The sequence below is a fragment of the Xiphias gladius genome, chromosome 9, assembly GCF_016859285.1.
Source record: "Xiphias gladius isolate SHS-SW01 ecotype Sanya breed wild chromosome 9, ASM1685928v1, whole genome shotgun sequence".
NCBI lineage: Eukaryota > Metazoa > Chordata > Actinopteri > Istiophoriformes > Xiphiidae > Xiphias > Xiphias gladius.
In genome coordinates, this window is record NC_053408.1 from 23,506,564 (window position 1) to 23,533,615 (window position 27,052).

Sequence of the window (27,052 nt, forward strand, 5' to 3'; positions counted from 1 at the left end):
TTTTTCTTTTTAATGTATTGGTTTTCCTGGTCAATACAGATGCAGTAGCCAAATTATGGTTGTGTTTGTTGGAGTAGTGATGTATGTGATGTATAAGTCAAAGGCTGGCCTAAGTAATTGCTATTGAGGAGGTTGCGGTAAGGACATTCAGAGTTTATGGACTCAATGGACCTTTCCCCAAAAACCAGAAGAGCTTTTATCACATTAGAGAGATTTACGAAAGAGAACTGGTGGGATTAAAACAAGACCCAAATGGACACAAGGCAAATACAAGGAATTTAAATCCAAAATTTCCAAAGAATACCACAAAAGATGTCATCTCTGATTATTGACTGTTTTGCTTCCCCAGGGAAGGTAACATCAAAAGAACTGTACTGATCAACAAAGATTTGACACTGTCCCTCTCTCTCTCTCCGTCTCTCTCTCACACACACAAACTAGTTTTCTCCCCCTCATTCTCTCTCTCTCCTCTTCCCCCTCTTCAACACATATCTGAATTAAGTTGAAAAAGATGTCTTGTTTTTCTGTAATCCAGTTAATATTATTCAGCAATTTTGTTTTTGTAATGTATTTATTGGATTTATAGCTTGTAAGGGAGCTGAAATGTGCACTGCAAGGTCGAAACCAATATCTCCCATTTAAGCATACTTCCATCTACTGACGATGTGTAATTCAGACACATCCACATAATAGACAATTATGTTTTTATCGGATACTTTTTAATCAAAGGACTGTTGTGTAATCACCATTTATTTATTTTTAGTGTTAGTAACCATTTTGTTCTGTTTTTTAGTCAGTTAACCACTTGCAGTATGTTGAAGTTTTGAATTATGTACTGATGTAAAGTCCACTTTTGTATTGTTCCTTTCTGTCATTATTGCGCCGTTAGGTGTGTGTGTGTGTGTGTGTGTGTGTGTGTGTGTGTGTGTGTGTGTGTGTGTGTGTGTGTGTGTGTGTTTGTGTGTATGTGTATGTGTGTGTGTATATATATATATATATATAATTTTTTTTTTTTTTTTTTTTTATTGTCTTAATTAGTCATGGTGAAGGTGGATATGTCATTGTTTGTGCGTTAACTCCAGATTAAACAATTCAGAGGTTTCATATAGGCATCTTTGTTTAAAACAAAGGGAGGAGACTGGCACCGGCCCAAACTGTACGCCCAGCCCTCGGGAATAAAAACACGATTTCTTTGTGCCTTATTTTTTGTCATTTTGCCATTTTGAATTTGTTTGCTTTTCTGTGTTGGTTTTCTGTCATTTTGTCCCTGCATCTTTTGTTCTTTCTTTTGCCACGTTTCTTCCGAGTAAGTTCTTTTGTCAATACACATGACCTGTAGCTCCTATATTTTGCAAGCCAAGTCAGCAACAAATTGAATTAGAAGAGCAGAAGTGCCTTAGAACACTTCTCACAACTTAATTATTACTTTGGCATCTTACTTTGATTTTTGAAAGTTTTGTGGGTTTTTTTTTTTTTTTTTTTGCCAACGCCACTTCCTTCTAAAGTTATCTAGCTAAAGTTAAGTGCAGTAATTAGAATTGTCACTTTTATTCTGCATCAACCCGCAAGAGACACAAGCAGCCCTGACCACCTACTGAAAAATCAACAGTGGTGCCAACGGAGAAAGCCTGCTGGCAGACTTGCCGAACAGCTGAGAGAACTGGTGGAGCCAGTTGCCTGGTAACTACACGTTGCCTCCAGGGAAACGACCCCAGAGTCGGTCGTCAGAAGTTCTCGGCTTTCAATACCAACCACTGTAGGGTCTCTAGCCACTGTGCAACTCACAGTAGACGAGACTACCTTACTTTCTGCACATGACTGGGTTGATGTTGAAAAATAATATTTTAATCATCAATTTAATTCCTAGACACCTCAGTATCAACTAGAATGGCACTCAGTAGACAACATACAATATTAAAAAATAAACACCGGACTTCAGAGAAATACTTCATATTCATAGTAAATGATCTGGATCTGCCCCAAAATTGAATGGGTTCTTCCCCAGCCCATGTCCCATCCCTCCACTAAATTTGGTGCAAATCGGTTCAGTACTGTTTGCCTGCTGACAAATAAACGAAAAAACAAAGCAACAGACACGGGTCAAACATAACCACCTTGGCGATGGTAATTAGTAGTATAGCTATATAGTCAATAACCTAAACAAATTCTCTCTCACTGTTGCCCAGTTCATCACATCGCTCATTTATCAGCTACCTGATAACATTGTTCGTTGTTCCTCTTTGCATCTTTGCTTCATTGTCAGTCATTGCATTATCCCGTTTTATTAGTAGCAATAGTCAATTGCTAGTCAATACATTTTCACTAGCTAAGCACAGTAGTTGCTGTGTGTTCTTTTTAAAGTAGAGATCAGAGATCCATTGAATTGGGAAGTCAAGGCTTCTGGTATTAGACTGATTGGATTCACTGTATTCAGTTTTTCCTTCAATAGAAGGTGGTGCCCTTCTAAAACAGTGCAAATCTGAATAAAAAGTAGTTCATGCTAAAATGACATCACATCTGTTTGAGCAGTCATGATCAGCAGCAATGCTAGCAAAATCCCTTAAACATGCATTTTATATTACCTCCTGAGCTGTGCCCAAATTAGTTTCCAAGAGCTCCACAAAGCAGGTGGATAACAGCACAGACAATAGCTGACACAGACAAAAATGTTTTTGTTTTTTTTTTTTTTTGCCAACGCCACTTCCTTCTAAAGTTATCTAGCTAAAGTTAAGTGCAGTAATTAGAATTGTCACTTTTATTCTGCATCAACCCGCAAGAGACACAAGCAGCCCTGACCACCTACTGAAAAATCAACAGTGGTGCCAACGGAGAAAGCCTGCTGGCAGACTTGCCGAACAGCTGAGAGAACTGGTGGAGCCAGTTGCCTGGTAACTACACGTTGCCTCCAGGGAAACGACCCCAGAGTCGGTCGTCAGAAGTTCTCGGCTTTCAATACCAACCACTGTAGGGTCTCTAGCCACTGTGCAACTCACAGTAGACGAGACTACCTTACTTTCTGCACATGACTGGGTTGATGTTGAAAAATAATATTTTAATCATCAATTTAATTCCTAGACACCTCAGTATCAACTAGAATGGCACTCAGTAGACAACATACAATATTAAAAAATAAACACCGGACTTCAGAGAAAAAAACTTCATATTCATAGTAAATGATCTGGATCTGCCCCAAAATTGAATGGGTTCTTCCCCAGCCCATGTCCCATCCCTCCACTAAATTTGGTGCAAATCGGTTCAGTACTGTTTGCCTGCTGACAAATAAACGAAAAAACAAAGCAACAGACACGGGTCAAACATAACCACCTTGGCGATGGTAATTAGTAGTATAGCTATATAGTCAATAACCTAAACAAATTCTCTCTCACTGTTGCCCAGTTCATCACATCGCTCATTTATCAGCTACCTGATAACATTGTTCGTTTGTTCCTCTTTGCATCTTTGCTTCATTGTCAGTCATTGCATTATCCCGTTTTATTAGTAGCAATAGTCAATTGCTAGTCAATACATTTTCACTAGCTAAGCACAGTAGTTGCTGTGTGTTCTTTTTAAAGTAGAGATCAGAGATCCATTGAATTGGGAAGTCAAGGCTTCTGGTATTAGACTGATTGGATTCACTGTATTCAGTTTTTCCTTCAATAGAAGGTGGTGCCCTTCTAAAACAGTGCAAATCTGAATAAAAAGTAGTTCATGCTAAAATGACATCACATCTGTTTGAGCAGTCATGATCAGCAGCAATGCTAGCAAAATCCCTTAAACATGCATTTTATATTACCTCCTGAGCTGTGCCCAAATTAGTTTCCAAGAGCTCCACAAAGCAGGTGGATAACAGCACAGACAATAGCTGACACAGACAAAAATGTTTTTGTTTTTTTTTTATATTTCTGCCTGCAGTGGGAAAGGACTAAGACTTAACAAGTTAATATCAACCCTCATTAATGTTGGGATACTCCTTCTGTGCATGCGCATTTCCAGGTTTCCTCTGTACTATGAGCTGAAGATAGCCTTTGTGATCTGGTTACTGTCCCCCTACACCAGAGGAGCAAGTCTCATTTACAGGAAGTGTCTGCACCCTCTGCTGTCTTCCAGAGAGAGGGTGAGATCAGCCATCCATCCATGTCTATCTCTGTATACATGGATTATTTGATGTTCTGAATATTATGATGATTTTACTCTATTAAACTGTCTACTTGAAAAGTGTCATTGATTGTCTCCCTGTAGGAAATAGATGACTATATTGTGCAGGCCAAAGAGAGAAGCTATGAAACCATGGTGAACTTTGGCAAGCAGGGACTGAGCATTGCAGCCACTGCCGCTGTCACTGCAGCTGTCAAGGCAAGTGTCTCTGGCTTTTATGAACACTGAATATTCTGTTCTATAGTATGTTTGATATTCTTTTATAGGGTATATATTTAAGTTTTTGCTATTGCTACATAGCCAATGTTGGCATCCAGAGCTGTTTACTTACCAGTCTAGAAGAAACTTTGCGAGTTCAGCATCAAACTTCATTCCTTTACTTACCAAGACCTGTTTCCAGCGGTGGAAAGAAACAGCCATTTTTAACTCTTGTTTTGCTTCTTTTTCTATCACTTCTTTTCTTCTACTGAACTTAATAACCAGCTAGTCCCAGCCTGCCCTGTCATATAATACTACTTTGCGATAGTGAGTCACTGTAGCAGCCAATTTGCCCTCAGTTCAGCATGAGAGGATTAAGAAGTTGCACTACCCAGGGGTTGTATTCTAAATTCTTATAAACGCAATGAAGGTTGAAGCTCTTTGCAAGCAACCATTCTCACCACCACCACCCGTTCTTGACAAGAAACCACCTTCGATGGCAGAGAAAACTTACATATAGCATCTTTAAAGGTGCAGCTTTTTACTGATTATTTTCATCATTAATTTACTGTAATTATCAGTTCATTTAAGATGCCTTATTTATTTACCAAAAGTAGCAACAATGGCATGACTGAAGCAGTTTGGATCCTATATCTCACTCTTGTGGTATTTAATCAAATTGAGACATTTCACATAAATTCTAATGCTTCCTGTTCCCTCTCCTTATCCCCATCCTTACTGAGGAGGACCTGCCTTTGTGAGATGCTTTGAGAGCTTTAGCTTCATTTGCTTAGATACAAAAGCACCCTCTATCTGCTATGTACAGTAGAGCAATCCAGCAGATTGTTTGCCAAATTCAACCTGTTGGCACAGAATTTCCTGATTTGACTTGCTAAATCACACTTCAGAGAACACAGACAGAAATAGTGTTATTAGTTTGTATACAAATGCAGGGGAGTTGAATTAAACATAATAGCCAATTCTGGATAAAATCTTAACTTGAATATATCTGAAACACTGCTCATGCAAATGTTGTGTGTGTGTGTGTGTGTGTGTGTGTGTGTGTTTCCACTGTGCCATGTTGTCCTTCAGTTACTGCTTACTGCGGAGTTAGTGTAAATGAAGTGTGTTTGGTTGGTAAATCAGCATTGCGTGAATAGTGTATCAGATAATCCCTGCTGATCTCCTGTCAACGATTTCACTGCACTGAGGTAATCCCTGCCAGTGGGAATCCACTACTAAAGAGAATTAATCATGTGAGGTTGTTAGATCCACATTAACAGCCGAAACCATCTAGCATAGATGTGGTTTAGCTTGAAACATGATACTGATTTCATGAGTCAATGTTGTTATTATATGTTCATCAAAATCTGAATAAAGAGTATCAAAGATGCAAAAATTTTATTGAAATATTATTATTTTCATTATCGATTAATCTGCTGATTATTTTCTCGATTAATTGTTGGTCTATGTACTGTCAGAAAACAGTGAAAAATATCCATCAGTTTATAGGAGTCCGAGATGACAACTTCAAATGTCTCGTTTTGTTCAAGCAAAAGATCCAAACCCCAAAGATGTTCAGTTTACTCTGATATAAAACAGAGAAAAACTGCAGATGAAGAAAATACAGAACAGTCCTCCTACACAGGCACGAGATGGCAAAGCTATTGTAAATCTCATCCAAATAATGCGGCAAGTTTAACAAAGGTTTTGGAGGAGATAAGGGACTTTTGTAAAGGCACAAAACAACAGCTATACAATATTAAATCCGAGCTCACAATGTTAATTAAAAAATATCGGATGCAGAGGCTCAAATTGAAAAGGTGGAAGATCGCATTCAAAATATGGAACTGGTGCTAAACAATATCGTAAAATTGATGAATCAACAAGAAAAAGAAACTACTCGACCAAGAAGGGAGAGCTTGAAAGGAGAATATAAGGATATATAATTTTCCCAAAGGAGCGGAGCGATTGTCTATGGTGAAGTTTTTGGAAAAGCTACTATGAGACACACTGGTGATTTCCCCCGATTACAGAGCTTAATTGAGAGAGCACACCGGGTGTCGCCTCAAGACCCTCCGAGGACAGGGAAGACGAGTCACAATCAATTAGGTCACATTCCTCCGCTACAAAATTAAAGAACAAATTCTGCACAAGGCCTGGGGAAAGGAGGAGGTGTTTTGAACAAAAGACTAATATACTTTGATCAAGACTACACCCCCAGCAGTCCCGCAGAAGCATGAGGAACAACCCTGAAGCGAAGCGAATGTTAAAGTATAGAAAGAATCGCTTCTGGACTCGTTTCCCTGCTAAAGTACAAGTATACAACAAGGATGGGCTATGGCTGTACGAGACAGCGGAGGAGGCGACTGCAGACATGAAGGACAGAGCACTGACCAGCAGCATGATCACACTGAGGGAGAGCCTAGCTGAGCAGCTATCCTGCTCTGCCTGGGAAATAGTGGGAGGACTGAGACAGTAGGGGACGGGAAAAGAGCGAGAGCAAAATATCAGGGAGAGACTGCAAGCTTTCAGAAGACAGCTCTCACTACCTCCAGAGGAGCTCTTAGTTTTGACTAACCTTAAAAATGTCGGTAAGTTAAACAGAATCCAAAATAGAAGGTACTATACTCATCTTAAGAAATACATATTGTAATATGGATATTCTATTGCTTTATTTTATTCTATTTTTTGCATTCACTTCCCTTTCTCCATCTAAATGAGAACATATACATGGGAGAAATACACAGGGAAGTCTTCTGTATAATGGACACTTTATTCGATTGTGGAAAAAAAAAAAAGACTTATTTACATTTATGTGTGCTACAGTGGGGGCCCTAAGCCCATAGGTAGGAGAGGCTTTCCCCCACAATTAGAAGTTTCTTCTAGCTCACCCCAGGGTCATCTACTAGAGACCCTTAACTTGAAATCACACCTTCTTTACCTATATTTTCATTTTTATTTATTTGTTCTTGCTTGTTAAGGGAGTAGATCGGTTAAGTTATGTTTTAAGGAAAACTTAAAGGGTATACTGACGGATAAATACACATGGCTAGTGACAAAGTAAAATTCATTTTTTAATGTCAATGGGCTGTTAAATCCAATCAAACGCACCAAAATTCTATCCAAAATGAAGAAAGAACAAGCTCATGTAGTATATCTTCAGGAAACTAATTTAGATGATAACAAGCATGAAAAACTAAAGTGAATGGGCTTCACTAACCTGTTTTTCTCCTCATGTAAATCAGGACTTAGGAGAGCAATCGCTATCCTCATTTCAAGCAAGCTAAATTTTGAAAAAGTATTCAAAATGGGAGATAAGGAGGGCAGATATATTCTACTAAGGGGAAATATATATGTGAATTTAGCCTCTCTATTGAATATAGACACAGATCCAGGAAGTGATTAAAAATTACCAATAACGGAACGGAAACAGAAGGTCTCTTGATATGTGGGGGAGATTTAAATATACACTTACAACTAAAGTTAGACTCATGAAATAAAGTCCCTACATAAGAAAGTTAACATACTTTTTGAGGATGTTGTTCTAACTGACATGGAGAGACATTTTCCCTAACAGAAGGGATTACACTCATACTCTGTCCCACAGTCTCTAAATACAAGAATAGAAATTATATTATTATATATAGATATGATATTATTATATTTCATAACATTTGGAAAAGATAAAGATTATCTAAACACCTGTGGAATCGATACAGTAGATTTAAGTGACCATGCACCTACATATTTATCTGTTGATTTCAACCTGCAAACAAAGAATACTAAACTAAATTCAAGTCTTCTCAATGTTCCCTATATTAAGGAGCAGATTAAAAAAGAAATATGTCTTTACTCAGAATTCAAAGATAATAGAGAAGTGTCATCTCCCATTCAATTTGATACTTTGAAGGCTGTCTTAAGAGGGACAATACTAGCAATATCGTCATATAAGAAAAAAATAAGGAATAAAACACTAGAGGAATTACAAAACAAATTGAATGAAGTGGTAAAAAAAAACATAAATTGAGTCTAGCGTAGGATATGTTAGACAATATTAGAAAAATTAGGAATGAAAATAATAGTTTGGCTATACAAGAAATCAAGAAACATTTCTGAAACAGACACTATGAAATGTATGAAAATACTAACTGGAAAAAAACAACATAGAAAATACAATCCAAAAGTGATTAAGAAATAAGATAAGTGGAATTCAGGAAGCTTTTGAAGTATTTTACAAAACTCTATATTCTAAAGTTCCAAGGGGCAGAAGTAACCCAAACTGACACCTACCAGAATTCCCAGGGGTTAATCACTCTAAAAAAACAAAATAGAATTGTGACTGCTGACATAACTAAAGGTGAATTTAAAAACTGCAATTAGTAGGCGTAAATTAAGCAAGTCACCGGGATCAGGTGGTTATACGGCAGAGTGTGGTATAAGGTATTTAAAAAAAATAAGTTAAATCCTATTAAACTCCTGACACTGAAATGGGCTTTAAAAAACGCAGAAACTGCACAGAGCAGGAAGGAGGCTATAATCTCAGCTATACCGAAAGAAGGCATGGATAAAATGGAATGTGGGTCATTAAGACAAATATTTGTTCTTAATGTAGATTATAGATTATTTACTTCCATCATGGCCAAACAATTAAAGGATTTCCTACCCACATTAATACATAATGATCAGACAGGTTTAACAGTCCTGGTTGAAATTATTGGCACCCCTCTATTTCTTTTTTTTTTTTTTTTTTTTTTTTAGAATTTAGGATCACTTCAGAAGTAAATGCAATTTAACCATTTTTGTATAATCTGAATATTTAATAAAATGCCCAAATTTAACAATAAAAACAAAAAATGCTTTTATTAAGTGAAATAAAAAATACAGACATAAAATGTATGCTTGACACAATTATTGGCACCCCTTTGATTAATTTAAATTTGTTCCTCTAGAGAAATAAAAAATAAGATTCACCTGTGCTTAGTTTTCAGTGATCATATGCATGAATTAACCAATGAATGATGGTTCTACTGCATAAAAAGGGGCTGATTGTTTCTAGTTTCTTTTTCCCAATGGGGATAACGAGAGCTTTCTGAGAGCATCAGATATGCTATTATCAAAAAACAAAGATTCCAAAGGCTACAAGGCAACCGCAAAATATCTTGAAATCCCAGTTTCATTAGTTTACAATGTTATCAAGAAGTCTCACAGTGATAAAACTGTTAGGATGCTTCCAAGACTTGGTGCTAAGCAGAAACTCAAGGAGATAAGTCTGTGAAGGTTGATGCTGATTGTGGGGGGTGGGGGGGCACGCAAGACATCTAAAGAGCTTCAGGCTGACCTGGAGCAATCTGGAGTGGTGGTTTTGGGGTGTAACATACGATGCACACTAAACCAGGAAGGGCTCCATGGGCGAAGGCCAAGAAGGACACCACTATTCAAAGAGAGGCACAAAAAGGCAAAACTAATGTTTGCAAAAACATTCATAGATAAGCCACAGTCTTTCTGGGATAATGTTCTATGGACAGATGAAACCAAAGTAGAACTCTCTAGGAATGCAGTGCATCAGTTTGTTTATAGGTGATGAAATAAAGCCCAGAAGGAAAAGAACACCCTACCTATAATAAAACATGGTGGGGGTTCTATCGTGCTGTGGGGCTGCTTTGTAACCTCTGGTACTGGAGGCATTAAATGTATCAAAGGAATAATGAAATCAGACCCAAGACCTTTGCCTTAAACCTAGTTTTTAACACTGGGTAACATATTTCGCTCTAAAATGCTTTGACCTGCTCTGCTGTTACTGGAATTTTCTTTACAAAGTTCTACGTAGATTTGTATTACATGACATAATTATTAAAATGATTGAAACCGGCACAATATGACAATCCCTCTGGTAGGATTAATATAAATTGACACTTATCATATAGCTTTACCCTAGAAAGGGGCTCAATACAGGGTTGTGCATAGTCACTGCTACTCTTTGCATTATATTTGGAACAACTAGCTCAATACATCAGACAAAATGAAGATATCAGAGGAATTACTATGAAAGGGACAGAGCACAAATTGAACTCTTACGCGGACAACATTTTAATCTATTTATAGCAACCAAAGCACTCTTTACATAAATTGATGCAATCATTTGAACAATATGGTCAATTATCAGGATACAAGATAAACATACGTAAAACTGAATTACTTTCATATATAGTCCACCAAGAGAAATTGAATGCAGACACCCCTTGGCATGGCAAACAAAACCATTCAAATAAAAAAAATCAGAATGCAACTTTTTGCCTATGCATAAAAAATAAGGAAGACACAGCGAGATGGAACTTCATTATTTTCTTTAGTCTCAGCCAAATGATTGAATTCATTACAATGAATATATTGCCCAGTGAGTTGGAACATATGGGTTATGACCTCCAAACACTGAGCAAAAAGAGTGAAGAAGGCTTTCAGAACTCATATGTTGGCTGAGTCACTTTTTACCTTTTGGTAGTTCATGTCTCAGTGCAACACTACATTTTCATAGTTGGGAATGTTGGGTCTCTGTAAATATAACTATAAAGAGTACGGTCTAGACCTGCTCTGTCTGAAAGGTGCCCTGAGATAACCTCTGATAACAGAATACAAGAATGAATAAAATCAGTAGAAGTTAAAAATAAGAAGTAGTTTGAATTATTCTTTTTAAACAGGAAAGAAGTATAACATTGATTAAATAAGAGAGAGAGGCTTGTGAATCAGGAGGGAGGATGTAATTTGATATATTTTCAGATTATGTACTGTCTTGTCAGAGTAGAATTTAATTCTTTCCATAAGTACATTTACATGCACACTGTTTTCCTTGTTTTGATAATATGCAGGATACGATGTTTGATGTTTACATGGAACAGTAGGTGTACTCCAAAACCAAACCGGTATAATGCTGGATTAAAACAGATGGACGTGGTTTCCAGTCCATTTCATTTCAACTCACAAAACGGTCGATTCTGCTTATGCCAACTTGGCTCGGCGGCTCCATGCTGCAAGGAAACCTTATGTACCAACAGGTTTGTAAACAACACAGTATAAATAATAAATGCATATTTTATATGGTTGGAGATGAATGAATCCAAATTTTAAAAGACCTGTGAAAAGACTAAATTAAAGTTTATCACAGCACCTCCACCATGTATTGCTGTTTAATTATCAGCTGATACAAAGACAGCTGCTCTCCATTTAAGCACTGGATCAGGTTTTTATAGTACTCTGGTTAGCATATTCAAGTTTTTCAAGACCAGAACCAGGACCAGGCTTCTCAAATTCAGTTTTCTGAAACCAGTATATGATGTGCACAGGTGCATACACATAAACATGATACTTCAAAAACCTGATCATAACAGCGATATAAGTGTGAATGTAGACTCATTCTTTGAGTTAGCAGAGCCATTAGGAAGTCTCAGGAAAAACTAAAATGCCACACGACAGGAAATTGTATTTATTTACTAAAGTCCTCTGGCTCACTATCAAACTGTTTTAGCTCACTTTTATGATGGGGCCACTGTTACTCTTCATTCAGTTAGTTCATGTTGGACTTAAATTAAGCAACAGTGTTCTATGCTTCTACTTTAGACAATAAAGAGGAACAATGAGTCTCCTTTAATAAAAACACTAAGAAATGAATGACTTGGAGTGTGTATATATTGAAACAAAGGAGATGTGGATCAGAAGAATTAATGCCAAGGATGTGACTGTTTGAACTAAGAAATTGTTGGCTGTACCTCTTAACTTCATTGTTATGTATGTGCCTTGTAACATCAGTCTGGGCCCTGTAAAAACCCTCCAGTCTCTGCTTACATCAATCACTGCTTCAAAGCTACATCTCTCTGTCAATATCAAACATTACAATCTCATATTCTCGCTACAGTGCTTTGTGTCTCTCTCTTTTTATTTATCTTTTCTTTGAATCTTGTTTGTCCCGTCTTCCCTCTCTGTTTATTTCCTATATTTTTTATTTCTGTTGCCTCTCCTTGTTTTTACTGTTTCTCTCATCTGTCCTTGACCTTGGCAGTTTTAGGTCACAGTGCTATTTCAAATTCTTCAAAAGCTTTTCATCTTTTACTTGGAATTTGATTAATTTTTACTAGTTCAATAAAACCAGCTGTATTGTACATAAAGTCCATCTGTCTGAACCTACCTGACTGATAAACCAAACAGTTTCGAGAGCCCTTTGGAAGATTTCAGCAGAGACTGGAGCTCTGGTTTGTTTTGCAGTTGCATCTCAGCATTTTAGCTATGGGTAATCAGCCTTTTTAGCATGTGATTTTATTAAATAAGAAACTACAGCTAGTAGCAGCTACAGCTAAACTAAAGCTAGTATATGCAATGGACGATTCATTATACTTGCAGCATGGATGCATGTTGATGTGCATGTAGCCTGAGGATGGTTTAAATTGCTTCTGTTAAGCCTCTGCAGGTGTGAAGAAACAGACTTGTTTTTTGATCATTTCTTTTCTTACTGCTTTCTACAATTGTTGCTGCTGTTGGTCTGAAGAAGCTCACCCACAGCTGATGGGGTGTACCCTAAAAGACAGCATTTCAACTAGGGCTTTGCCTTGATAAGAATTTTCCAGTTCAAATATATTTTTCTTGATGCTCCAAATTTTTGTGTTTTTTTAAAAGCAGTCCTTGATTTCCACAGGTTTCCAAGATATGTATATAGTATGGTAATGCAAGCAGGGACTATTCTGAAAAGTCTTGTTGGTGGATTCCAGATAACACAGACATGCACAATTTGTGTGTAGGTGGCCTTAATGAAGAATAAAAAAGGCACCTACTTTACACACTTTTCACAAAACTTACCTTATTTACCGCCTCCATGTTCAAAGCGACAGGTGCAGCATGCACAACACTGTAAACAGAGCATTCATACCTACATTATGAACACAACCACACCCACAAGGCTCTCCAATTTTTGGGAGCCTCTGTATTTATGGGGTATTTTACTTGTGCCTACATAAAATGCAGAGACAGTATTATCTTGTATTGTTATTTGGGGTTGTATTTGAGTTCACCACTCTTAAGAATGAAGCCACTGTATTTACAAATGGTCAGTAATGGTAATGGAACGTTCATGCAATTGTAGTTCATATGCTGAAACTCCAGTCCGTCCTTTTAAGATGCATGGTTTTACACCTGAAATGAACTGGATGCTGTGGTATGATGAAAATCCTGCTGCCCCCCTTTTGGTTTTCACTGTATATATAACTCAGACTCTTACAATATTGGTACATTGCCATACCAACCAAAACATACCAGCAGCATGGAGGTATTTTTTTATATAACCTCTCCTGCAGCTACACGCTTGCTGGTTACCTGCATGCCTGCCATCATTAGGTAATTTCCTCTTGTTTCCCAGTGTAATTGACTTTTTTAAATTTGAGTTAATGTTGTCAGTCCCCTTGTATTTTGTGTTTGCTGTTTCTGTTCTTGGGGCCTATAATACCCTGAACATTGTAAAGTAAGTCCTTTGGAGAAAATTCTAGTATAAACAGAGTGGGTCACTTCCAATGCTGATAACAATTTATAAAAGTGCATTACAACAGCGCCACAGGTAATTAGGGGAATATAGTATTAGTTCTGCTGGACTTCCTTTTCTAACTGCCAAGTATCTAACTGCCATGTACACTGATTTTAGAAAGACTGAAAGCCACACTGTGTAGTTTTTCATTTTTTCTGGTCTTGATAATGTTATGTGGATCTGCCCCAGCTTACTAGCTAATCTTCTTGTGACTTTGTTTCTCTTTCTCTCTCTGTACTGACATCCTTCTTTCTTCAGGGTTTCTGTGTGTCAGCAGGCTGCTCTGGGAGGTAAAAACCAGTCAGTGTAAGCAGCATGGACAGAATGTTTCCCTTCCATTTCATACCAGCATTATTACACTATGTTCCCCAACCATCTCTGTTCTTTTACCAGACCTGGTAGCTGAGAATAAATTTCAGTGTTTATTTCCACCTTCTTCTCAGTCTAGTAATAAAAAATCAACAGTATTTGCAAAATACATTGAACTCAATATTTACAACCTAATTTTTCTTCATTTATATTCCTTAATGTGTGGAGTTTTTTTTCCCTGTGTTTAAACCTTTCCTTCCATTATAACACTTGACATATTCTTCCTGTTTGTGTTTTCACTTGCTTTATGTTTTTTCAAAAATCTCTTCAGTTTTTTCTCCGTTGTCCTGTTCCTGGTGCTCATTTTGTGATGATGTCTTTATCATTGTAGAATTTTGGATTCTTGTCAGTAATATCCCTAATGAGCATAACAATACGAGTTTTCCTATTATTATATACACTGGCAAGAAAATGGCGTGGTTCTCTGCATTAATTGGTCATAAAATGTGATATAATCTTCATCTATGTCACGAGTATATTCAAACACAATGTGCGTAAGCTAATAACACCCAAACAATTATAATCTTTAATGTCTTTATTGAAGACGTCCATTTAGCATTCACAGTGCTGGTGGAAAAAGTAAGTGAACCCTAGGATTTAATAACTGTCGAACCTCCTTTGGCAGAAATAATCTCAAACGAGCTTCCAGAAGCTGTGGACCAGAACTGCTTCAGTTTAGCCATTGTCTTAGGATATCTGGTTTGAATGGTTTTCTGAGCTCATTCAACAGCATCTATATTTGATCAAGGTCTGAACTGTGTCTGGGCCACTCCAAAAGGTGGATTTTCTTTTTTTGAAGTCATTCTGTTGTAGATTTACTCTGATGTTTAGGGTGATTGTCCTGCTGCATCACCCAACGGTCAACCTGACATTATCCTGTAAGATACCTTGATAAACTTTTCCCCTCGATGATGCTGAGACTCCAGGCCCAGAGTCAGCAAAGCCCCATGATGCTCCCTCCACTATACTTTACCACTGGGCGGATTTTTTCATGTTGGTATAACATTGCACTTTTTACACCATACATAGAGTGGTGTGTTCTTCCCAAAAAACTTAACCTTACTTTCATCACTCCACAAACATTTCCCAGTAGTATTGTGGAATGTCAGGCTGCTCTATGGCAAACTAGGTGTGTAGTGATTTTTTTTTTTTTTTTTTTTTTTTTTTTTTTGGAGTGCAGCACCTTCCTTGTCCTGTCCTTCCATGGACACCATGCTCCATGCAATTATGCTCCATGATTTGTGTATGGTAGATTCTTGACCACAGATGTTAACTAGCTCCAATGATTCCTTTAAGCCTTTAGCTGTTACTCTGAGTTTCTGTTTTACTTCACTGATCATTCTGTGTTGTGCCATTGGAGTCATCTTAGCTGGGCGCCCACTTCTAGGGAGAGCAGCCACAGAACTAAATCATCTTAATTTATAGACAGTTTGTCTGACTGTGGACTGATGAATATCTCAACTCTTTAAGATTACTTTGTAACCCTATCCAGCTTTATACAAATCAACAATTTTTGATTGTAAGCCTTATGAGATCTATTTTGTGAAGTATGGTTCACATCAGCAGATGGTTCTTGTGAACAGCAAACTCAAAATGTTTGAATGTTTTGTGTAAATCAAAGTAACTCTAACCCACACCTCAATTCTTGATTTATTGACTGGATTCCAGGTTTGATAACTCCTGGCTCCAGTTAGTTTTGGTTGATGTCATTAGCCGAGGGGTTCGCATACTTTTTCCAGCCTACACTGTGATTGTTTGAATGATGTATTCAGTATGGACAAGAACAATACAATTGTTTATGTGTTATTAGTTTAAGCACATTGTGTTTGTCTATACATGTGACTTAGATGAAGATCAGATCACATTTTAAGACCAATTAATGCAGAAAACACGGTCATTCTAAAGGGTTAATTTACTTTTTCTTTCCAATGTATAAACTCTGTGTATCCTATTTGACAGTTTTTTCGTATGTATTTTAGACATCATAAAATATTAGGGGTAAACCAATCAGGCTTTTTAGGAACAACTTTCTCAGAAATATAATGTTGAATTGGCTGATCTGATTTAGGTGCTCGATTGGTTCCTATTTATCTTTAATATTAGAGATCTTGTAAGAGCCATCACATTGACCCAAGTTTAAGTATTACCCAGGATATTTTACAAATTGGTCTCACTACTCCAAAAACATTTCTCTGTACAAGTTGTTATATTCTGTTGCATTAGGCAGCCATGGTATTATTTTTACATTTCCAGAATGTAAAAATGTAAAATGTCTCCCCTGCATGACTCTAGATGATGACAAAGCATCTTGAAAGATCAGTGTTACAAACTGACATTTTTATATCTGGTTCACACACCTGATAATCTGCCCAGCCAGGGGCAGACATAGACACAGTTGCTGTTGTCACTACCAATCCATCTGCTCTGTGGGGTAATTCTGCCCCACAAGTTTGTGTCATGCTACAGTCCATTGGTTTTACAATTGTAGAACTGGATAAAAAGCTGTGTGACAAGCAACTGGGTCAAAAAGCTCGTCTATGTTAAGATTAAAAAACAACTAAATTCTTACTTAGGTCGGTTAGGTGTAGCAGAATAATAGAGGCTGAGTTTTCATTGAGATTTATTGATTTGCTTCATCAATTTTACGACCGCTGATTAAGTCATTTGTAAAGTAAATGGAAAGACATCAATCTGAACATCCCTCTACAACGGTGCAAGATTCAGATTGTTGGTTTTGGGATGTGTACCTTTGGCTAAAGTCTACTTGGCTACAGCTAAAATAAACTAACATGTCACATTAGTTCTAGTGTAGAATCAGTGTAGATAATAAACAATAATCATTATGTGGTTATGCACTGAAGACCAAAGGCTCATTTTCATGTCATCTGACCCCAGCATTTCCCATGTAATCCAATGGCAGGAAAGTATTTGCTCTTTCACTAGTATGGCCACTGTGAAGGAAAAACAATTCTGAAATTTTACATGAAAAAATGTTTAATATTTTGAAGATAAAGTTGTAGTTTTTTTTGATAAAATTGTATTATTATTTAAATATAGTCATCATTTTGCAAGAAAAAAAGTTGTAATAATAATTGTAAAGTTATACTATTAGGAGATGAAACAGTAGCTTTGTATTAAATGAACAATAATTCTTTGCTGGTAACTTGCTTACTAAGCTCTCTCAGACTGTGGTAGAGTTATATCACCAAGTGCCCCTCAGTCTATACTCATTAACCCATAATGACAAAGTGAAAACATGATTTTAGAATTTTTTGCAAATTTATAAAAGTCAAAAACTGAAATCTCTCATTTACAAAAACCCTTTGCTGTGGCACTCCACAGCAAAGGGTCCACCTGTGGCAAACTGAATTGATTGGACATATTTTAGAAAGGAACACATCTATGTATACAAGGTCCCACAATTCAAGCCGCATGTCAGGACAAAAACCAAGCCATGAAGTCCAAGGAACTCTCTGTAGACCTCCGCTATAAAACTGTGGCAAGGCATAGATAAGGGCAAAGGTATGAAACCATTTCTAAAGTTCTGAGTGTTCCCAGGAGCACAATGGCCTCAATAACTGTGAAATGGAGGAAGTTTGAAACCACCAGGACTCTTCCTACAAGCCATCTCAGCAGCACTCCATCAGTCAGGCCTTTATGGCTTTGCTGGACAGAAACCACTGAGTAAAAGGCATATGACAGCTCGCATGGAGTTCGCCAAATGGCATCTAAAGGTATAATATGTAACTTTTCCACATTAAAATGTCTAAAAATGACCAGACCTATGTTATACAGTGGCGTGAAAAAGTTTGGGCACTCCTGGTCAAATTTTGTTAGTGTGAATAGTTAAGCGTAAAGGATGACCTGATTTCCAAAAGGCATGAAGTTAGAGATGATTTATTTCTTTAATATTTTAAGCAAGATTACCTTTTTATTTCCATCTTTTACAGTTTCAAAATAACAAAAAAAGTAAAAGGGCCCGAAACAAACATTTGGGCACCCTGTATGGCCAGTACTTAGTAGCACCCCCTTTGCCAAATGTCACAACTTGTAAACACTTTTTTCCTTGCATGCACTGCTCTTTTGAGGTCTATCCACAGATTTTCCACGAGGTTTAGGTTGGGGGACTGTGAGGGCAATGGCAAAGCCTTCACCTTGCACCTCTTGAGGTAGTCCATTGTGTATTTTGAAGTGTGTTTAGGATCATTATCCTGTTAAAGAAGCCATCCTCTTTTCATATTCAGCTTTTTTACAGATGGTGAGATGTTTGTTCCCAGAATTTGCTGCCATTTAATTGAATCCATTCTTCCCTTAACAGTGAAATGTTCCCCACGCCACTGGCTTCAAAACAAGCCCAAAAGCGTGATTGATCTACCCCCGTAATTGATCTACCCCCACTACAGTTTGCTAAATCCTACGAGTAGTTTTCTCAGAAAGTTTTCTTGGTCTTCCAGACCTCAACTTTACCTCCACCATACCTATTAACTGCCGTTTCTTATTTACATTATGGACTGAGGAAACAGCTACTTGAAAACACTTTGCTATCCTCTTATAGCCTTCTCCTGTTTTGTGGGCATCCATTATTTTAATTGTCAGAGTGTCCCTTGCTGGGGAAAGGTTTGGGGAATCAGAGTGTTTATAGAGCCTTGAAATTTGCATGACTTGGCCTTTCCTAATGATGATTGTGAACAAGCCATAGTCCTAACAAGCTAATTAATTCCTGAGAACTTGGTAAGTTATCTAAGAGCTCAGATCTCTTGGGGAACCCAAATTTGTATTGTGCCCCTTTGCTTTTTTCACTCTGACATTTTACAAAACAAAAACAATACCCTAATCTTGCTTAAAATGTTGAAAAGAATGTTTCATCTTTCACTGTACTTCTTTTGGAGATCGGTTCATCTTCTACCCACTTAACAATTCAAAGTACCAGAAATTTTGACCAGAGGTGCCTACACGTTTCATGCCAATGTATATTTTGTTGAGTTGTGTACTTTCATTATCCCAAATGTTTCCAGCAATTTTCAAGCCTAGAGAAATCCATAAATTTAATCAAGGTAATGGTCCATTTCATTAGGTTGCCTGTCAATGGCATTACAGCCCCTTTGCGCATACATCAGTGTTGTGGTTGTCTGCCAGAGGCGGTCAAAATTGACCTTTTTATCCAGTTTTAAGCCACATTTTTATGATACACTAGATCTTGCTCGTAACTATATATTTTAACTGGAGGAAGGCTTTCAGTCATCGGACGTCTGAATCTTAAATTGATCAAAGAAACAAGTTGAGCAAAGCTGAGATGTCCTGTGTCAGCCGAACAGCTTTGGAGAAACAATGATTTTGAACGTGAAATTTTTCATATTTTGCGTTTAAATGACTGTCATGAGGAGAAACATTCTCTGGGTTGATGAGATAAAAACTGAACCCTTTGGGCAGAACTCCAGGCACTTGTGTCTGGTGAACACCAGGCACTGCTCATCACCTGGCTAATACCGTGAAAGTTAGAGTGGGGCGACGGTTAACCTTTCAGCACAACAATGACAGGCTCTGCCAAGAAGAATGGGATAAACTGCCCAAATCTGGAGGTGCAAAGCTTGTAGAGACATGCTTAAGAAAACTAAAAGCTGTAACTGCTGTCAAAGGGGCTTCTACAATGTACTGAATTAAGGTTCTGAATACTTTTGGAAATGAGAGATTTCACTTTTGAGTTTGAATGTAGACTGATGGGCAAAAATGGTTAAACATTTATCCATTCAAAATTAAATATAAAACACATTAAAGTGTGTAAAACGTGAAGGGTTTTTAATATTTTCTGAATCCACTGAATAGGGTATATATTTCAGTGGCCCTGATACTCCATATTATTTCCCCAGCCCAGGTCTCAGTTCTTTTCTGGTCAGGTTTCCCTTACAGCTCTCAAACTACTTCTATTTTGGTTGTCAAGGTGCAGGCGATCAAGTGTAGGCAACAATTGTTAAGTTGTATAATATTAGTCTATAAATTTGAAGATTGTCATTTATACCGGACAGACTCACTGACAATCACATACTTTTTTCTTATATAAATACAAATTCAGATTTTTCAACTGCAACAAAAATCTCAACTCACCCAAAACCGCTTCCAGCTACCAGATATTCAGTTGGAAACACTGAACTCTCCACACTCTGTAGATGTGTAGGGAAGGAAGTTGTGTTCAACACTCTGCTGACACTCACTCACTCACTTCATCACTGTCGGATTGTGTAATGTTGTTCCCTGAGAGGTCTGAAGTGCAGTCTGCTAGTGATGCAATATTGATTGGTGTGCGTGTGTTTGTGCGTGCGTGACAGGGTCAGGGTGCCATCACAGAGAAGCTGCGAAGCCTGAGTATGCATGACCTCACACAGATAAGCCAGCAGGACGAAAGAGGAAATCAGCTGTACCAGTACAGCTCCCACTCAGCCAACCCCGCCATTAGGAGATCTCAAAGCACTGATGCTACCGACGGAGCAGGTACACACACACGCACACACTACTCATTAAATTCGTTTCAATCACAGGAAATAAACAGATTTTTCTACACTTAAACCTTGGAAATAGTAGTTTGATCAAAAATAAAATCCCCTCGAGTCCCCATCATAGGCTTTTTCTGGACCTTTCAACCGCATTTCACAGTATTCCTTAGTGGATAAAGTTTGCTCACTTTTCATCAGTCTCCAGGACAACTGAGAGAAAAATCCACTGAGGAAAACTGAGATGTAGTTGGAAGCTTTCCTGGAAGAAGCTTGTAAGTGGACCTTGAGTTAATCTTTTTTTTTTTCTTTCTTTTATTTTTTTCTCTTTTTTTTCCTCAAGCATTATATAAGGTTAACTGGTGCTTCATGTATATAAAACAACAATAAAAAATGTAATGTAAAGGAATTGTACAAAAGTTAGAAGAGATCTGACTGAGGACAAAAGCTCAAAAGCCTTCTCTCATTGTGTAGGAAAATGAGGTCTTGCTGGCACATTTTGAAGCATTTTTACCTTCTGATTGATTGGTGGAATTTACATTAAAACTCACAACTCGTCTTCACAGGATCATAACACAGTCAACCTTGGCTGACAGACATCATACACACAATCAGCGAAACTGACTACAGTGATATGTATACTCATTGAAGATAAATGTCCATAAATCCACTTAAAACCATATAAATAGCACACTTCTTCTCTATCATGAGTTTTTAACTCATAACTCATGTTTACACATTTCTAACATATCAAAGGTAATCCAGTGATAGTTGTCTCAACAGCCATTGTTACAGTGCAAACAAGAACTGATAGAAGCTAATGATTAATGACCAAATTAATGCCAAAAAAATTAGCTCCATTGTAGCCCACACCTAACTGGCTGACTCCATGGCAAAACTATACTTTCTGTGTCAATCACACAAAGCATGATAGAAACTGTAGTGGTAAAACTCATAATACGTTTATTCCAATTAGTAATAAGACAAAGAAAAAGATTAGTTTTACACCATCAATACATTTTTTGACATTACTAAAGCTCCATCAACATCTTTCTTTCATACAGCACAGAACACTGACTCTCTCCACTTTGTATTCATATACAGACATCTGCTGTGTGTTTAAAACCTGCAGACATTCAGGCAAAAACAATGTCAGATACAAAAAAGTAGAACATATTTAATACCACTCATTTGTAAATTCATGGCATATCCGAATAGCCCAACTTAATCAGAAAATAAGAATATATGACATGCTTGGCTATTGTATTCACAGTTGAGACTAAATGTGGGAAAATGCTGCCAAAATTAATTTTAAAAAAGCAATTCAAGAAGAACGCTGCTAATAATGAGATCATGACATGCACATGGGTAAGTAAACATGAAGCTGTCAATATTACCGCAACACCACGTCACATCAACTTTTTATTTAGCTTTTTATGTTTCTTTGTTCTTTCTTCCTTCCATCCTCTCATGTTTGCTTGATAGGACCTGCAGGTTGGGTGACATTTCAATGAAAGCAATCTGAAGCTCTGTGTGTGTGTGTGTGTGTGTGTGTGTGTGTGTGTGTGTGTGTGTGTGTGTGTGTGTGTGTGTGTGTGTGTGTGTGTGTGTGTGAGAGTTTGAGTGTGTGTGTGTGTGTGAGTTTGAGTGTGTGAGAGTGTGAGAGGACTTTCCAGCAGACAGATGAGATGAGGTTTAGTGGGATGCCAGTGGAATGTCAAACACTCTCTCTCTCTCTCTCTCTCTCTCTCTCTCTCTCTCTCTCTCTCTCTCTCTCTCTCTCTCTCTCTCTCACACACACACACACACACACACACACACACACACACACACACACACACACACACACACACACACACACACACACACACACACACACACACACAAAGCCAGTCAGTGAGGCATGGAGAGAGAGTAGGGGGTGGGAGTGGAGGAGGAGAGGACAGAGATTAATGTATAGGAGAAGAGTGGATATGTAAGGGATGAATGGAGAGCGAGTGAATTGGAGGAAGAGGTGGATGGATTGAGGGAAGGAAGGCTGGTAGACAACATTAGCATACTGAGAGAGGAAGGAGTGTATTATGTATTCAGCTCAGCCAGCAAGCAGGGAGACACAGAGAGATGAAGGGAAGAAGATAGGCAAGGGAAGAGAGATGTTTTCACCCTCAAACTGCTCTCTTACATATGGTTCTCACTGCTGTGAAAAGTTTTCACAAGACATCACACAGCCTCTGGTGGCCATATTGGATGTCCTCAGCTCTTGGGCAGCAATGCTTTTCTACAGGCAATTATTTGTTAAACATATACTATGTGACTCAAAGGATAACTCTGGTGATATTTTATATTGTGTCAACGAATCCCATGTGCAGAGCCAGACCAACAATGAATGTATCCTATTACTTCTCTGAGCCATTGAGCTCCATTTTTTTCCCCTAAAACTGTTAATAATCACACTGTTGCACTGGATGACATGTTCCTTCATTGACTGGAACACACAAACTGTAGTTTTTGACTCAGTTACACTAGGCAGTATTTACTCCTGAATGAGTCAAGTTTGATAAAAACTACAGTGATCAGCTTTTAGGAACCTTTTTTAAAAATGAAATTAAATATTTGTGAGCTGTTTTGAAAGATGTATGTCTTCAGAAGGATCCAATGGGCATGGAGCTGAGTGCCACAGACAGAGGACGGGAAGTTGAAAAATAGTGAGAGATGGATTAACACATTGTTAGTATTGCTCTCTTCAAGGGATTTATTGACAGAATGAAAAATGTAGGCTACTGCTAGCCTTTAGGTTGGTGGTGACAGTACTCATATCTCCAGTATGTATAACTGTATGGACATTTGCTCCCGCTGACAGCAGCTGAAAACACCACCACCACAGACGTAACCACTGTCCTTGGGATGCACAAATAATGTTGCACCAACTTTGCGCATTGTAATTTAATACATTTATGAACCAATTATTAATTATTATTAAGTAATTAACAATGGTTATTAGCATTAATATCTCTAAGTTCCAAGAGCCCAAAGTGATTATCTTAAACGGTTTTATTTTCAAAGCTTATCATTGCTGTTTTTATTATCAAAACTATATCTTCTGCAGCTTAGGTGTATCCTGTCCTTTAAGTCAACATGAGAAGAGATCAGATTTGGTGGGATCTAAGTGGATTTGGTGGTTTGGGAAGAAATCAAATTCAGAAAACATAAGCAGAAAGAAGAATAGATGACTCTGGAGACCATGTCAGGAAAGAGCATATAATTTCACGTACCCCTTACTATATCCATTGAAGAACCATTGGGTGTACTTTGATTGTAATTTACACATACACTTTCATGTTTGCTGTCTAAGAAGATAAATTCAAGTAAACAGTAAACTAGAACTGCTTTTCACAAGAATCTTACAAGGTGATGTATTTTTGCCATTTTGTTTCTGCTAAAAGGCGACAGAATAGTTGGAATGAGCCTTGTGAATGACCATAAAGCTCAACAGCAGGTCAAGACATTGTAGATGCCAAACCTTGTCTACTTCCAATATGAGGCAGTGTATTTGCTAGAAGAACTTAAAATTATTCCAAAGTCCTGATCGAATAAGGTGTTCCAGGTCTCTGGTTGTGATTGTAAGATGCGTTGCCTGAGCAAGATGGAACGTTGTTTAATACATGACTGGAAGTTTTACCACAGAATTGATTGGTAATTGCTGTAATGACTTGAAGAAAATTTTAAATTAGAAAATATAGCTCTGTGAAAATGAAACCCTGGAACATTGCTGTAACATGTTACTCCTGTGGAAATAAATTCTTTATTTTAGAGTGTGAATTTGGGAGTAGGGGATTGGTGTCCTCCTCAGACAGCACTTGGTAGTTTACAGTTATTTCATTTCTTATGGTGTCATGAGTGTGGTTCAGACTGTGTTCAGTGAGCTGCAGGTGGTGGACATTCAACAGCCTGGTTTCTAGGCAAGGGTTGTTTCAACTTCAGGGCTTAACACTGTTTAAGTAGGAGAGCTAAACTCTTTCATGTGTTTTTGTCTTTTTGTGACAAAGGCTGATTACTATCCCAGCCAACATATGCAGTATTCAGATTGTATTTTTGTTATTGAGTTGGAATTTGAAGTCTCATGTGAAGTTGGCCTCTGTTTCAACCCACCCTCTTTCCTCTGGGAAGTAAAAGGCAGAGAGATTTTCCAACACTGGAGAGTGGGAGGTGTTCTCTTCTCTGACAGACTCCAGATGTGACAACAGCAGCAGAAGCGGGTGCTAGAACAGAACAAACAGAACACGTGTTGCTTTTCAAATACTGCCATGGTATCGTCCTAAACATTGCTTAGATGATTAGGTGGAAATACTTTAACAAACTAAGTTGGCAATAATCAGAAGAATAGCCATCTAAACACAAGGTATTTTGGCTTTAAATGACATTTAATTGAATTATGAAAAGTAACAATGTTGTTGCATATTTGTATTAAAAATTAAAATGCATGTTTTGAAATAAAAAACATGATTATTCATGAGCCGAGTCTTATAAATGCTCTGTAAATGGAACCATTTTCATGTCTGTGATGGAACAGAAAAAAGGTTTGACTCTGAACCCCGCTATCAATGAGCAGGCCAGCGCCTTGCATGGCAGCTCCGCAGCCATCGGAGTGTGTGAATGGATGGATGAGAGGCAAAACTGTAGGGTAGAAAAGTATATCAGTGCAATCCATTTACCATAAAGTTAACTTTCTTTGCTGCAATGTGAAATAAATATTTTTTTTGTGTTAATTTATGTATTACTGTTCTAAATGTTGTGTTTCTATGACAAGTGATTTGCATATTGAGGCAGAAGTAGCATTTGGTGTTGGTGAATATCTGCTGACCTCTGCTGGACCAGCTGCCTTTCACACTTGGTTTAAATTAATCTCCAGTTGTCTACACTACCACCCTAAAACAAAATTAATACAGGCTAGGCATCAGAATTTGTAATAATCAGCAGCCACAACCGATTTTCAGGGTTCATTCACTGTAACACGGGTGAAAACATCAAGTGTTCCTTGTTTGTTTTTACTATGATTTGTATGCAGCTTTAAGTGGTGATCCAACGAATGTAGTTTAATTGTCATTATTATAGTTTTTTATTTTCTATAGATTAATTATGGTGTTTGTTTTTATTTATTTTTCAAGAAATCTGTAAAATGAATCATTTTTGGTCATTTTCTCTTCTCTCTCTGTTCTAATTTGCCTGCCAGTCAGCAGCCTCTTACTGTACAAGGCCAGGAGATGCTAGAAGTTCATTTTATAACTTGGTAAACTAGATGCTTAAGTTTAGGAGAAGTATATAGTAATTTATATCAAATGTTCATAAAAGTAATCTTTGTTAACATCAGCTTTATTGGTTGTATATGAGAACATTCACATCAGACACATTCCTTCAGTGATAAAATATATAAAGCTCTTCCTCCATTCAAATCACTATTGTTGTGTCCATGTCCTGTGGAAGTTACTGCAATTACCAGTTTCTGACTTGTAAATAGTGTTCACATCAGCATCCACATCATGATAATGCTTTGCACTATCACTACACTCTCCTGCACTTCGCATATTTGCAATACTGTCATATGTATATTTTACTTATATACTATATTTTTTTATTGGGAAGTTAAATCCAACTTTAATGCCAATTATACTATATTTACAATTCACATTATTTGTAACCCTCATATAGAGGTGAAACAATTAGTCGATTAATGGATTAATTGACCAACAGAAAATTTGTTTAAATAGCAAACATTCCAAAAATGCACTGGTTCCACTTTCTGGAACATTGTTTACCTGTTTCCTTTGTCTTCTATGATTGAACTGAATATCTTTGGGTTTTGGAATGTTGGTCGGAGAAACAAAGGTGCCAACTTTGACTTTGGAAAAAATTATTATTATTATTATTTTTACTATTTTCTGTCATTTTATGGACCAAACATTTAACTGATGAATTCAGAAAATAAAAGTAACTAGAAAAAGATCAGAAACATAGAACTGTTAATTTAATGGACTTCATTAATTGACCATAAATTTGACAAAAACACTACATGTCTTTGATTAATTGCGCAGTTTTTCACACTATCACTTAAAGCACTCTTTAATGGATCTATATATACACCACAAATACGGTTTCAGGTTTTTTTTTCAGCCTGATTGTGTGATTGTTAGACTTGGTCATCCTAACCTCAGCTGTCAAAAGGACCTTAGTAATACAACCAGACATTGTTTCTAAACTATTTATATTTTCAGAACACAAATCTAAG

General features: G+C 37.4%; 1 protein-coding gene across 2 annotated transcripts in view; it reads left to right on the top strand.

Moving 5' to 3' along the window:
* reep3b (receptor accessory protein 3b) overlaps positions 1–27,052 on the top strand; it is a 61,901-nt gene that overhangs the window by 29,028 nt on the left and 5,821 nt on the right. For both annotated transcript variants that reach the window (XM_040134598.1, XM_040134595.1), the window contains 3 exons: positions 3,994–4,114; positions 4,240–4,353; positions 20,608–20,770. In XM_040134598.1, the coding sequence (XP_039990532.1) occupies positions 3,994–4,114; positions 4,240–4,353; positions 20,608–20,770 (398 nt within the window). The remainder of the gene's footprint in view (positions 1–3,993; positions 4,115–4,239; positions 4,354–20,607; positions 20,771–27,052) is intronic.